Raw genomic sequence first — 14744 nt, 5'->3', positions numbered from 1 at the left:
TGGCAAGGAAACCATTGTAGTGGTTTTGTATTGATTCAGGGTCACACAATGTTCTGTGTTTCATATTCTCAATAAAGTTAACAAGGTAAAAAAAAAAAGCAAGTGATTGTTGAGATAAAAGTCTTTGTTGCCTAGAAACTCTATCCACTATATTAAAGAGTTAATGAAGATAAGAGAAAGCCTCTGGAAAGTCAACACAACAGTGTGCAGCAGCACGCGCTTAAACGTTTCCTCCTTTTCACCTCAAAAGTTGCTTGTGGTCATTTAGCATATGGGCTTCAATTTTGTTATAAGACTTAACTACAAAATTTAGAGACTTGTGGAGCTGAGGACTGATGTTTTTAGTCAGTGAAAGATATGCGTTGATTGCACTTCTAATAATATAGTGACGTTTCATGAGAGATACTCCTCAGCCTCTCCATCATCAGACAGATGGCGGATATGTCAATAATAAGGCAATATTCTCTTCTGCTGTGGTTATGATCCCCCTGATTTCTGAAAGGGGAAGCTAAACTCTTGATGCTCTCACCAGACAAATGTTTAGTTTGTGTTCTTTAAGGGCTTCGTTGCCTCATTTGAAATACCTTTTCACAAAGTACACACAGTGGAAGTTGTGTATTTGTGAAGGACTGTAGCCATATTGGGTGGCAGTGGCTGCGGTTGAGCAGGTCCTCCAATGATCAAAGGGTCAGCGGTTTGATCCCCGCTGCCCCCAGTCAACTGCCATTTGTCCTTGAGCAAGACACCTCACCGTCCCTGCAGCCTCCGGTGTTGCTCCACCGGTGTGTGAATGTGCATGAATGCCCCGGTGATGGTCAGAGGGACCATAGGCGCACACTGGCAGCCACGCCTCTGTCATCACCAAGTATAAGGAGTGAATTATTAATGGACACCTTGTAAGCGCCTTGAGGGTCTGGAAAAGCGCAGATAAACCTAATCCGCTTTGCTTTTTTTTCCACCATTCATGTCCTGTCCTGCTGCTTCTGACTTTCATTGCTCTTATTTCCACCAACTGTTTTCCCAATGCAACCAAAATGCATTACAGAATAAATAAAAATCCATGCTGGGTTTAAGCAAGAAAAGGCTCAGAGCCAGTCATTGATTCATATTTTTTTTTTAAATTTAAAATATCCCATCTCTTCCCGTAGCAACCTATCATACTTTAGATAAAAGTCAGAATTCTCTGATAATAAATTAAACTGTTTTTTATATAAATGATCATATATGATACAACACTGAACAGGCAGACTGACCTACCACAAAAAAACACATTTTGCTGTTGCTGCTTCAGTCTTTTATTTTGAAGACATTGCAATGCCACATCCGAGGTGAAGCTATAAAAAAAAAAAACTCACTGACGAAGCTGCCCTTTTGTCTCTATTGAGGGAGTCACCCCACCCCGACAAGCCCCCAACATCCCAGGAGGGTATTCAAGGTCCCATTCCCACTATCTCTTTATCACTTTTAAAAGCATTCCCAGTTTTTTCCCATTTTGATTATGCCGTTTTTAGCCAAAATAAAAAAACTTTTCTATGACATAGTTCCTGCAGAGCAGCAGCAGCTCATTAGAAATTCACCTCTGAGTTGTGGTTGAGACTGTTGGTAGTAAGTTGGCCTCCTCTCTTCCACGAGCTGACAGTCTCTTCCAACCCAACATTAGTGGTGCCACAACAATGGTGAGCAACATCTGAGCTGTCCAGCCGTACAGTTTAGACCCAGATTCCAGCTCAGACGAGGAAAACAAAGACTAACATGAATCCATTTGTTTGCAAGTGGATGATCAGAATGGAGCGGAGCAGGCAGACTTTGGCCCATCCACTTCAGTTGCTGCATCCCAACATAGTTTATTCCAACGCCATTTCTTTGTCTGCTCCTGATTCACCATGATTTGAATAAAGAAATACTTAGAAAAGCCGTTTTAATCATTAATTATTTTATTTATGACCTCCATTATGAGAAAGGGCTTGCACGTTAAAAACACCATTTTCATTGGAGGGGATCATCAACCATGTGAGAGCATGTCATATAAAGCTGTATTTCTGACTTTTCCACTAACTTAATTGGGAAAAAAAATAACAGAATGGAAATTAATTTGTGTAACATAAACACTTTTAAAACAGACTTAAAAATTCCAGGTGTTCTGTGACGTCACTACAGGTCCTCCCCCGTGGGCTCCAAAAAGATCATGAGGAAAAATCCAACTTAATTTACTCACTTTGAAGCAACTTCGGAAATGCAGCAGGACAGTCATCTCGACGGCTTAATCCAGCAGCAGGTGAGCTGTGAACAAGCCAGAGGCTAACAGGAGGAAGAGGATCTCCTGGATTAGTGACGTCACAGTGGAACATCCTGTGACTGATTAGCTCCTCCCCCTGCAATGTCCAGGTCAACCTGAAATTGCCTCTTTAAAATGAAATACAAGAACGTCAGCATGACTAGTGATGATCTTTAGCTGTGCAGCTATGGAAACTCTGAGGTAATTCTTGGAGCTGTTGTCAAATGGGAATCAAACTTTCTTTCTACATGTAAAGTCACGTTTTTAACCATGTTCTCTACACTTGTCTCTTGTTTTTTCCAGTGCTCTCCCTGGCTACTTTCAAAAGCCACCACGCCAGAATGACTTCCTTTCCCTGCAGGGTGAGATTTGGGTTATGTAATGCTTTCACGAGACCCTCTTTAATCCAGAGGAGCAGCGCTGCCCCCTCCTCCTGCATACAATCTACAGACTGCAGCGTGCAAAAATAGAAATCATAAAGCCAATGTTTGTTAGCAGCGTGCATTACATAAAAAAGGATGAGCATGTCTACTGATGAACGGTCATGGTTTACTCACACTTTTGCACATATTTGAATTGGATGCAGATTTATTTCAGAGATGCATCATGTTAAGTGCTGGAGCAGTGGTGTTGTTGGAATAAAAGAAGAGCCTTGCTGCATTTATGAAACACATTTATTAAACAGCTCCAGAGCTTAAAGACATCCCACGGTCAGCAGTGGGCATGCTGGTTGTCCCTCCTTCATTAATCATGGCCTCCTGTTCTGCATCTCTGCACCCACATGTCCATTCATGCATGTGAATATTTCTGTTTGTGATTTGTGAGCAGCTCAGCTGTGTGTGGTTTTTGTGTGCTCCTCTGGGTAGGAGCTGCTGTCCTCTAGCCCGTGACCCTCTTTGACCGCGTGAAGGGCGTAGTTGATGGCGGTGCTGTCAGTCCAGCTCCAGGCTCCAGAGAGAGGGCTGTACATCATTCCTTGGACAGACTGAACTGTGAAACCATCTGATGAAGGAGAAATGACACAAGAACACCATGTCAGACTCACTTTTCTTTTTGTAAACCAACCCCCCCCCACCCCTCCATGTTGGAATGGAAGCGACTCACTGGACTCCAGAAGGCGCTCCAGCTCCTCTGGGCTGATGAACTTCTCCCAGTCATGCGTCCCTCTGGGAACGATGCGCAGCAGCTGCTCGGCTACTACGATAGCCAGCGCGTACGACAGTTTGGTTTTATTTATGGTGGTAATGAAGAGTGATCCACCCGGCTGCACACACACATGATGAGAATTTTAAGTTCAGGTAGGTTTTTTCCAAAAATCTTTGGAAAATCTGTGCTGGTTTCACATGCAGGGACTCCTGATTTCAGAGTAAATAAGTCTCTGGAGAAAAGACTTAAAACTTCTGGGGGGAAAAATAAAAGAATCCAGGAAGGAATGCTGCTAAATGTAGAGACTTATCTTGGAAAAGGTTAAGGACCAACTTAGATGAAAATGGTGTTTTTAACATGTTCTTGTGGCATTTTTACTGATAGAGGATATTCATAAAGAAATTTAGATTAAAATAGCATTTCTGAGTATTTCTTAATTATAAACGGCTTAATCCTAAAAGACGATTGAGAACACTTAGAAATTAAATCAAAAGATGATGGGAGTGGGACTTTAACTACTTCAGCAGTTAGAGGAGAAGCAATGAAGCCCAAGTCTGCAGCCTCTTCCAAGTCAACCATAACAGATCAGGAACATGTCATAAATGTGTCTTTTTTAGGAAGAAGTAGCCTGCTATGGAAAAAAAAGGAGTTTTTTAGGAAAGGCAAAACAGATTCCTAGAGATGCCCCACAGAGGCAAACACACCAGTCACCATCAGCTCCTTAAGAGGCACTGATGCACAATCATCTGACCCGAAAAAACAAAAGGCACCAAAGTGAAACACCTTCAGATCATGACTGCAGCAGAGGGCAAACGTCTCCAAGTCTGCCAGATGTTCCACGACCTCTGAGGCCACAACGGCGTCAAACTGGGCTGCTCCCGGCTCCCCTTCTCCTTCTCCTTCTCCTGAGAGCTCCTCCAGGGTGCAGGCCCGGTAAGACACTCGGTCCCGTAGGTCCGGGTCGTGGGAAGAATGCAGCTGGGCGATCCTGATGCTTTCTTCTACAGGATCTATGCCCAGCACGTTGGCTCCCAGACGACCGAGAGGCTGAGGAAAGATGATGAGAGCAAGTGCAGTTCAGGTCAAAGGTCAAGACAAAGCCTTTGTAGCTTCTAGAGACAAAACTATTTGAAACTGATTAAAAGAAAATCAGTCATAAAGCAACAACACTTCCATTAAATTTCATCTGCTTCATACTCCTGGTGTTTTGTGCTGTTCATACATTTACAAAAAAAAAAAAACATTATTAGTTAAAACTATAAATTGAGGTTATACTGAAAATCTAATCCATGCAGCTAATTCAGTGTAATTCCTTCATTTCAGAGGTTTGCTGACTTTGGAGTCTCGGCGTGTTTTTGTTCATTTTAATGTTGTGTTAGATGGAGTCAAACCAGCATCAGCTTAGAGTGAATAAAAAAACAGATTGCAAATTTGAAAAACAATTTCAAACATTGTGAACAATTGTGAAAATTAAAATTTTGAAGTTGAAATAAAATATTTTAACATTGAAAGAAACTTTGAAAATCAGGAAAAAAAACTAAATTTGAAACTTGAATAAAGAAAAAAACTGTTAACCTAAAACTGTTAAAAAAAACAATAACAAAATAAAATATTACCAATAATATTTATTTGTAACGGCTGCTGTTTAGTGTTTTTCACTTTTGTTCTTTCGTTTCTCTCCTCCTTTGCTTTCAGTCCTCAAATGACTGTTTGAGTTCAGACTTTTCACTTTGGGTGTTGAGCCTTATTTGTGGGGGTGGGGCTTTGAGCCCACGACCACATTGGGAGATAAAGGTCAGCACAGCATCTGCTGATGGCGCCGCCTGTGTCATCCCTCCTCTCACGTGGCGTACAGCAGTCAGAACGCTCTCCCAAAGTTTGGTACAATGACACAAGTTGAAAATGTATATTTTTCACATTTACAATTTGGTTTTTCAAAATCTCAATATTTCCTTTAAGTGTAGAATATGTGCTTTCAAGTTTAAAACTTTTTTTCCGAATACACAAGGTCTATTTTTTTAATGAAAAATTCACTTTCCTGATCCTGGTTGACCAAAAAGCGTTGGACTGAGCGGACTACAGCTGTAACGGCGTCTCCATTTTGGCCACTAGATGTTGTCATCTGTCACTCAGTTCTTCTAAATTAAAACCTAATAGAAAAGAAAACAATTGGCAAGACTGATAGTAAACTACTGATAATGCTGAAACAGAATGAACTCAGTGGTGAGTGAAAACACTTCTAAGTTTGATTATACAGAGCATGGACTTTATGATTTTGATAATGATGTGGATCCAGACACTCATGTGTTTAATAAGTTCAAGGATACCTGCAGATATTACTGCGAGGAACAACTCAGTGAAGTTAAAACTGAGGGAAAATTTTCTGTTATTCATTTTAATTGTAGAAGTCTACCAAGAAATTTTGATAAAATTAAATCTTTTTTGGACACATTTAAAGGAAAATTTAAAGTAATTGCTCTGTCAGAGACATGGATAATTAAAGGGAAGGAAAATAATTTGAAAGTTGAAGGTTATGATTTGTATTTCAATAGCAGAACAAATAGGATTGGAGGGGGAGTTGCCCTTTATATTGACAACGGTTTAAAATGGAAACCGGTAAAATGCATGACATCTACTATTGATGATTTAATGGAAAGTGTTGCTGTGGAAATAGAGTTACAAAAAAACAAAAATATGACTGTTGGATGTGTATGTAGGAAACCAGGATCAAAAATTGAAACTTTTAAGGAAAATTTAGAAGATATGTTAAGTAATCTAAATCACCATAAACAATTAATAATTTGTGGAGACTTCAATATAGATCTCATAAAGTTAGATTCACATTTACAAACATCTGATTTTTTCGATTCATTATATAGTAAAGGATTGTATCCTTAGATTACAAAGCCTAGCAGAATAACAACAAGTAGTGCAACTTTAATAGACAACATTTTTACCAATATTTTGGAAACTCAAAGAAATTGTGGGTTATTAATTAATGACATAAGCGATCACTTGCCTGTATTTGCTATATTTGACTTCAGGTTGCAAAAAAAGTCAGCAGAAATCCACCAAATATACAAAAGAATAAGGAATGATGAAACTGTGAACGCTTTCAGAAGTGATCTCATAAATCAAGACTGGAATGAAATTTATACAAATGATGTAAACGGTGCATATGAGGCTTTTCTGAAATGTTATTTAGATCTTTACAATAGACACTGTCCAGAAGTTCTAAGTAGACCTAAATCTAAAAATAAAAGAAAACCCTGGATAACAAAGGGCCTACAGAATGCTTGTAAAAAGAAAAACAAACTCTATAAGGACTTTTTAAACTTAAGAACAGCAGCAGCTGAAAAACGTTATAAGGTTTACAAAAACAATTTAACAAATGTATTGAGACAAGCTGAGAAGAAATATTATCATAGGATTCTGTATGAAAATAAACATAACATAAAGGCTACGTGGAATATTCTGAATAAGGTCATAGGAAATAAGTCAGGATCAATAGAACTACCTCACTTCTTCCTTAAAGACAATGTGGTCATCAAAAAGCAAGAGGACATGGCAAATGAATTCAATTCATTTTTTGTAAATATAGGACCCAATTTAGCAGAAAATATTACATGCAATTTACAATCAAAAGATATTATTAAAAATAAAAATTGGATTTCCCATTCTATGTATTTATCTGATGTGACTGAAAATGACATTTTGACTACAGTATACAAACTAAAAAACAAGACCTCAAAGGACAGTGACGGGATTGACATGAAATTAATAAAAATGACCATAGATTGTGTTGTAAAACCACTACATCATATCTTTAATCTTTCACTTAAATTAGGAATTTTTCCTGAGAAGATGAAAATAGCTAAAGTTATTCCTTTTTTTTAAAATGGAGACAGACATACTTTTAATAATTACAGACCAGTATCATTACTTTCTCAATTTTCTAAAGTTTTAGAAAAGTTGTTTGTTAACAAACTAGACAGCTTTATTGAAAAAAATAAATTGTTAAGTGAGAATCAGTTTGGGTTTCGTTCTAATAAGTCTACAGATTTGGCTATAATGAAAATAGTTGAAGAAATTTCAACAGCAATTGACAAAAAGAAATACACAATAGGAGTTTTCATGGATTTAAAGAAGGCTTTTGACACCATGGATCATTCTATCTTGATTTCTAAATTATATGCATATGGGGTTAGAGGAATCGCCCTGAACTGGATCACCAGTTATTTAAAAAACAGACAACAATATGTGCAGTTTGGACGTAAGAAGTCTGATCTCATGAATATTATTTGTGGACTCCCACAAGGCTCAATTGTAGGACCTAAACTTTTTATTTTATATATAAATGATATTTGTGATATTTCTAAGTTGTTACAGTTTGTTTTATTTGCTGATGATACTAACTTTTTTTGTTCTGGGGATAATCTGAAAACCTTAGCTAAAAGTATTGAAATGGAAATGATAAAACTCAAAATGTGGTTTGACTACAATAAACTATCTTTGAATCTAACAAAAACAAAGTTTATGGTATTTGGTAATAAAAACAGAACAGAAGTGACTTTGTCCATTGACAATATAAAAATAGAACAGGTGTCTGAATTTAAATTTTTAGGGGTTATGTTGGACGACAAATTAACATGGAAATCTCATATATTTTATGTAAAAAATAAAGTAGCCAAGAGCCTTTTTGTTCTGAACAAATCTAAATATGCTTTACCATGTCATATTATGCACATGTTATATTGCTCTTTGGTTTTACCTTATTTCACATATTGTATTGAAGTGTGGGGAAATACATATGAAACTAATATAATGCCCTTAATTCTACTACAGAAGAGAGCTATTCGAATTATTCACAAAGCCAATTTTAGAGATCACACAAATGAACTTTTTATTAAGTCAGGCTTATTAAAACTTAAAAATTTAATTGAATTGCAGACCTTATTGGTTATGTTTAAAGCCAGAAACAGAGATTTACCAGAAGACCTACAAAAGCTTTTTATTTTCACCACAGGAGATGAAAATCATAGGAGAAAATTTGATTTCAAACAACAGATTGCTCGAACAACATTAAAGCAAAAGTGTTTGTCTATAGCAGGGGTAAAAATGTGGAATTCTCAGGAGAATCAGTTAAAAAGTTGTCAAAATATTATTAAATTTAAACGCATGTATAAAGCTAAACAAATTAGTTTGTACAAACTTGACTGTTGAATGCAATTTTTGGAATGCATGTATTAAATGAATGGAATGTATTTACTGTGTAGTGGAAGTGTATATTGTGAAATCTGAGCACAGGTGATGGTGTGAGAAATGTAAATGTAATGTTTAAAAGGGAGCAGATAATTATAAGAATTGTGTTCTTCAATTCTGCTCCCTTCCAATCATGAAAATGTTCAATATGTAAGAGAAACATGTAAACATTTGAACATCAATTTTCATGAAAGGAACAAATAAATAAATGAATGAATGAATGAATGAATGAATGAATGAATGAATGAATTGAGTATTAAAATAAACAAGCAAATAAGATTTCTTGATTTCTTGTTCCAGCAGGAGAGAAGTTATCTCTCCTGCTGGACTGAGCATTACACCTGCAGCCAGGTGAGAATCCAGTGGTTCAAAGTGTTTGTAAAAGAACAAGAAGAAAGATGAGGAACAGTTTTGAAACCACAATCGACCCTTTGACCTTCATGACCCTGAGGGTGAACCTGCAGGATGTGTGAAGCTCCGGACGAATGACGGGATAAGATGGTCGTGGAAACTGTTGATGGAGCTTTTGTCCAATGCTTAAACAAAAACTAAAGCCTGAACATGTGCCAAAGAAAGCAGTAAACTGCAAATATGAACACAGAGAGCCCCCCCCCCCCCCCCCCACACACACACACACACATCCAGTCCCTCACAGCTGATCCATTCTGATGGCAGATTTACATCAACGTTCCAGACGCATCACTGGGATCCCCCCTTGTGAGGGTCTAAAAACAGAACCTGATGCTGTCGGCCCCCATCAGAGCTGCTATGGCCACAGTTGAGGTGAAAGCTCAGTCCTAATGTCTGCAGCTGACAGGCAGATAACGCAATCAGATGAACGGCTGTGGACGCGTCGACCCGCCGCGCAGCGACCAGTCGAACCACGGGAGGAAGAACGCAGAGATGACGAGGGTTTGTGAGACACCAGAGGATATGACAAAAATATAACACAAATCTATAGCAACAAAGGGCAGTTTGTCCTGAGCACTAGGGCACAAACGGACTCAGAGCTGATCTGGAGGAAGACACATTTACCTCTGAGAGCAGGCCTCCCCCACAGCCCACATCCAGGACTCGGAGTCCTGCCAGCGGTTTTCCAGGGTGGCGTGCTCGATGTACAGTCAGCAGGTTGTCCCTGTGGAAGGAAAGGAACAGACGAAACCTTAAAGGTCTTCCAGTGGAACTAACCATCATGGACAGACGGGTTGAACTGAAGGCAAAGCTGCCGTCCTGGCTTGAAGGTTTGATTCCTCTTCCCTTTACCTTCTGTCTTTAACCTATGAAGGATTGCTGATCTTGACCAATATGACCCCGCCTTCTGCTCCACAGCCAGCAGTCATCTGACTGCTGCTGACAGCAATTTAGAAATTACACCCAAAAAAAGTGAAACCGAGAATGTAGGACATTTCACAGACACCAAATGAGTCCATGCCAATACTTAGAACTGATATTCTAAAACTTTATGACAGCGAGTGCTTTTTGCTGGACAAATAACAACATAATCTATTTCATACGGGGGCCCTGAAGCTCAAATCACATCAACAAATCACTAAAACACATTACCGGTAAATGATCACAACAGCAATTAAAAGAGCAAAACAAAACAAAGGCTTTGTCCGAATTCCTTCCCTCACTATATAGTGCACTATATAATGCGTTCGCCATTTTCTAGTGCTGTCCAAATCTACAATACCAAAATGGGATTCCCTAGAAATTTCCCAGAAGTCACTGCAAAAAGCCAGTGTGCATCGATACTCACTAGGTTGGCAAATATAGACCACAATGCATTGCATTTGAACAATTTTTGCCCAAAAAGGTATTTAAATGTATTTTTTAAATAGACCATCAACAGTGGACTCATAAATAATTGTAGCAAAACGCTCATATTAATTAAATTTTAATTTCGTGAAATCGATGACGTCATATTCGCTGTTCAAAAATAAAAAAAAGTAGTGAGCATGGTGACTGAATTTTTAAAAACCAGGACAGAACATAGTCCCGCACTATGTTGTTTTTTTAGTTGTTAGGGGTTAGGGTGAGAATTCGGACACAGCCATAAATAACACAACACTTGTAAATGTAATTTCAATAATAATAATACTAAAAAATTCAAACATAAAAGAAAACACTAGGAAAGCAATAGTTATTTCCAGGAATTAAAATGAAATGTTAATGAAATGTCTGCTTTCTTTCTTCAAACTGTCCTCATCCAATCATTGATAGCACCTATTTCTTCTGCTTTCTTCATTTGTTTTCATTTTTAATACTTTGCTTTAATTTCTAGAAATTATTTTTGCTTTCTGAAAAAGAAAAAAGGAAAAAGAAAGAAAATATATACATATATTTATTTTTGCATTTTAGTTTCTGACTTTTTCCCCCCAAAATGTAATGTAATGTTTTTTTTATTTGTTATCTTCAATATGTTTTTAATTGAGTGATTTGTTGATGTAATTTGGACTTCAGGGCCACCGTAATGCAATTTTCCAAACAGAAGATGAAGCCGAGTCCAGCATTAAAACAGATTTTTTCATCCTCTGGCTCAAACACAGCTGAAATAAACCAGAAAACAAAAGCAGAAACGCTGAACTGTTGCTGCTGGATCTCGTGGAAACTCACCTCCAGGGTAAAGTCGAAGCAGACTTGTGTCAGCAAGGATTATATATAACCATGACCACCACCAATGAGACCACAAAGAGGAAAGGTAAGAGCTGCAGGATGACTGCTGTCATATTTATATGGAAGCATCCCTACAACACATCCTGTTAATCAAAACTGTTAAAGCTGCGGCCGCTCTGACATCACTGGCTCAGAACGCCGTGTCCCCTTACATTTTTTCTTCTTTCTCTGCATCTGTGAAACGTTTTCACTGAAATCATTCTTCCGCGGGTCATTGCTGCACCAACGAATGCGCTCCTCAGAGCCCATCTCATGTTGCATGTGAGTGCAACAAAAGCCCAACGAGCGCTGCGGTGCGGACACGTACCGCACAAAAGGAACCCGCAGGTCGTTCATGGCGTGAAGAGCAGCAAACTCTCCGTCTTCATCCCACCACTTGCTGGCCAGAAGCCGGAACCTCCTGACCTCTGAGGAGTCCACAGTACTCTGGGAGGCTGACCGAGTGCTGCACGTGCACACACAATGAATTACACACAGGTTACACTTTCACCTGCAATAACTTCACTCATCAAGATGCACACCAGCAGAACAGAAAGGGTCACAGGGTCGATTGGTTTGCAATGGCCTTAGGAAGGAAAAATTACCCTTTAATTAAAAAAAATAAAAAAGGAATTTTTACTAAATTTGGCACAAATAGGATTTTTTATTACATTTTATTTTGATCTTTTTTCATATTACTGGTATTTTTATTCTCGTGTTAAAAGCCAATCACTGATTCTTATAGAAAGTTTATACTTTATAAAAACCAGAAGTAGTAGCCCCTTGAGAAAAGTTTATATTATGTTTTTTCTCTTTTTTATCAAATAAATTTTGTCTATTATACAGACACACTTCAAACAAACAAGGGAGGAATCGTGTGATATTATCACTGGTGAAGATGTTTACTTTCCTTTTGTTGCCCTTTTCAAGTCAAAATGTCAACTGACAAAAAAAAAAAGAGTAGCAGATTTTCAAATTACATCAAAAAGATACATTTCATTTATTTTATCTGTTCATTCTGAAATGATGACGTGAAAAGTGACCCTATTAGTACATTCAGAGTAAGCTATTCATTTACTGATCAGAGACCGATTATGTCTGTTTTTCCCTTTGATCCTCTGAGCTTTAAGGTCATTTTAGACTTGATTGAAGCTCCGGATAAATATTGTAGAAGCAAATGGTTCTAATTGATCTGCAGGGAAAACCACCATATTTTGTTAATAAACTGCCGTTATAACTGGTTAGAAACTGAATTCATTTCTTATGATCAATAAAAACAGTTTTAAACAAAAAAATACAGAAATAAATGAAAAACTGTCTGATATTTAGACTACTCCCATCTGCTCTCTTTTTAGGACTGAACATGTATTAAAATTGTAATGACGTGACAGAAACTATTCATTTTAATGCATAATTCAAATTCATATGCTTATTGTTTATCCAAAAACTCAGTATCCATTGCATGCACCTTTACATACTTTCATTATTTATTCAAATAATTCATGGTTTTACGTTGAAACCTAAAATTCCAAATAAAATCCACACATTATTCCGTAATGCGCACTTGAAGACAAGACTGATTATATTATTTTATGGACATCAATGTAAAATAAATGAGAACCTCTGATTAAAAAGACAGAATCTACTGATTGAGTTTGCTGTGCTGACATCAGCTGTTCCAAAAATGCCAAACCCGCACGTGACCCCAAACGCACCGCAGAGCTGAGCGCAAACAGCCGCGCGGTAACTAACGGCCGTGATGCGTACCCGCGTACTCGCAGCCGCTGCGTCCGCTCTCTGCACACGGAGGTCCAGCTGAGTCCCCTCGGAGCCGCAGCCCTCTGGACCACAGTGCCGACCGAGGTGGCCCTCAGGCCGTTGAGTCCCAACACGAGGCGGGTCACTTTGTTTGAGTACATTTTCACAACACCTTTACCTTCGGCTTCCGCCCGGGTCTTCTTCGGCTGCACCGGTCAGAAGCTCTTCGCTTTGCTGCCACCTTCTGGTTCATGAGTCACATTACAGCCACTCTAATTCTTGATAAAGTCGGAAACGTTCCTTATTAGAAAAAAAAACCTTAAGGAAATATTTTGTGATCGGCTATACGTTATTCTTTTCCTAACAAAGTCATAGTATAGATGAACACGTTTTTTCTGGAAACCAGTAAAGAAACCTTTGTGTTACAGAAGACATTCACATCTAAAAAATGTGTCTCATGTTAATAAAATGTTCTTCCATAATATAAATAAAATATATAATGTAAGTTCAAATACAAAATCTAGGTTATAGTGAAATTTAAAGACAGCATTTCTTGTTGTGGTGACATTTCTAACACCAATTATTAAAAATGTAAATTGATGCATGTTAATGCAGAGCTGAGGTCAAAGTTTCCATACATTTATTATTCTTTGCACATCTCTGTATAAGTTTAATTGTAGTGATGTTGTTAATTGTGAGGATTTTGAAATTGTGCATAAATCTAATAACTTTTCTTGAAAAAATATTTAATATTTTTCAAAAATGCATGCAAGCCATCACAATCACCTATGCTTCTCATCAACAGAATCACATTTATTGACATTTAATATGGTTTCTTTGAAGAAAACAATTGCAAATATTGTTGAGAAACACTACATTTAATTTAAAATGCAGACAATTGTAGAGGCAAAGATTTGCTACACTGAAGCCTGAAAGGTTTCTGTTGTGGGAACCATTTGCATTCGTGAAACTGAGCAAATATTTACCTGTAGACTTATTTCCTGACTTTAAAAAGATATTTAAATATAAATCTATGTGTATTCTGGTGATTCTGTCTTTTTCCTTCATTGGTGCTTTGGGTGGGTAGTAGAATCAAAGGAAAATATGAGCTTTATACTTCAACCCTCTGGGTATTTTGTATTATTTTGTGTTGTTCACTGGCTTTATGATTGAATAAAGAAATAAATGTCACCTGTTTCAATGTTAAATGGCCTCAGCAGGCGATCACACACTAAGTTCTCTGTAATCCTTTATGGGTCATTAACACAACAGCTGCTTATTTCTAGCATCAGGATTTCTTCTCTGAGGCTTTAGAATCCATAGTGTTGTTATCTCTGTTTAGGTCTCTTCAATCGTTTATAATTGAGGACTTAAATATTTAAAAGAAATGGCAAGTAGAAGCTAAACTATTGTTGCTTTCTCTTTGTGATTCAACAGTAAAGCATCAGAAGATAATCCATCCTCGTCCCTATGACGTCATCAGGGAGCATCAACAGCAGCTGGAGTCCAGATTCTGGTTCCACCCACAACCAAACCATTGTGGTTCCCTCCTGAATTCTGCACTCTACCCCTTGCTGGACAACAAGCTCATGCCACAATATCTACTGCTGGATTTTTATACGGGCTATACGTGTACATTTCTAACCCC

At 37.9% G+C, this 14744-nt stretch overlaps 1 protein-coding gene across 1 annotated transcript; it reads right to left on the bottom strand.

Annotated features, from left to right (window-relative positions):
- Positions 1 to 2931: 2931 nt before the first annotated feature.
- On the bottom strand, positions 2932 to 13320 carry coq3 (coenzyme Q3, methyltransferase). Its single transcript, XM_004077598.4, has 6 exons — positions 13106 to 13320; positions 11667 to 11804; positions 9719 to 9818; positions 4205 to 4468; positions 3380 to 3539; positions 2932 to 3277 (listed from the first exon to the last, which is right to left on the bottom strand). The coding sequence occupies exons 1-6, from the start codon at positions 13255 to 13257 to the stop codon at positions 3105 to 3107; spliced, it is 987 nt and encodes a 328-aa protein (XP_004077646.1). The 5' UTR covers positions 13258 to 13320; the 3' UTR covers positions 2932 to 3104.
- Positions 13321 to 14744: the final 1424 nt, after the last annotated feature.

This window comes from Oryzias latipes, chromosome 16, assembly GCF_002234675.1.
Source record: "Oryzias latipes chromosome 16, ASM223467v1".
NCBI lineage: Eukaryota > Metazoa > Chordata > Actinopteri > Beloniformes > Adrianichthyidae > Oryzias > Oryzias latipes.
Note: the sequence above shows the minus strand (reverse complement) of the source record. Positions and strands in the feature narration are given on the sequence as shown.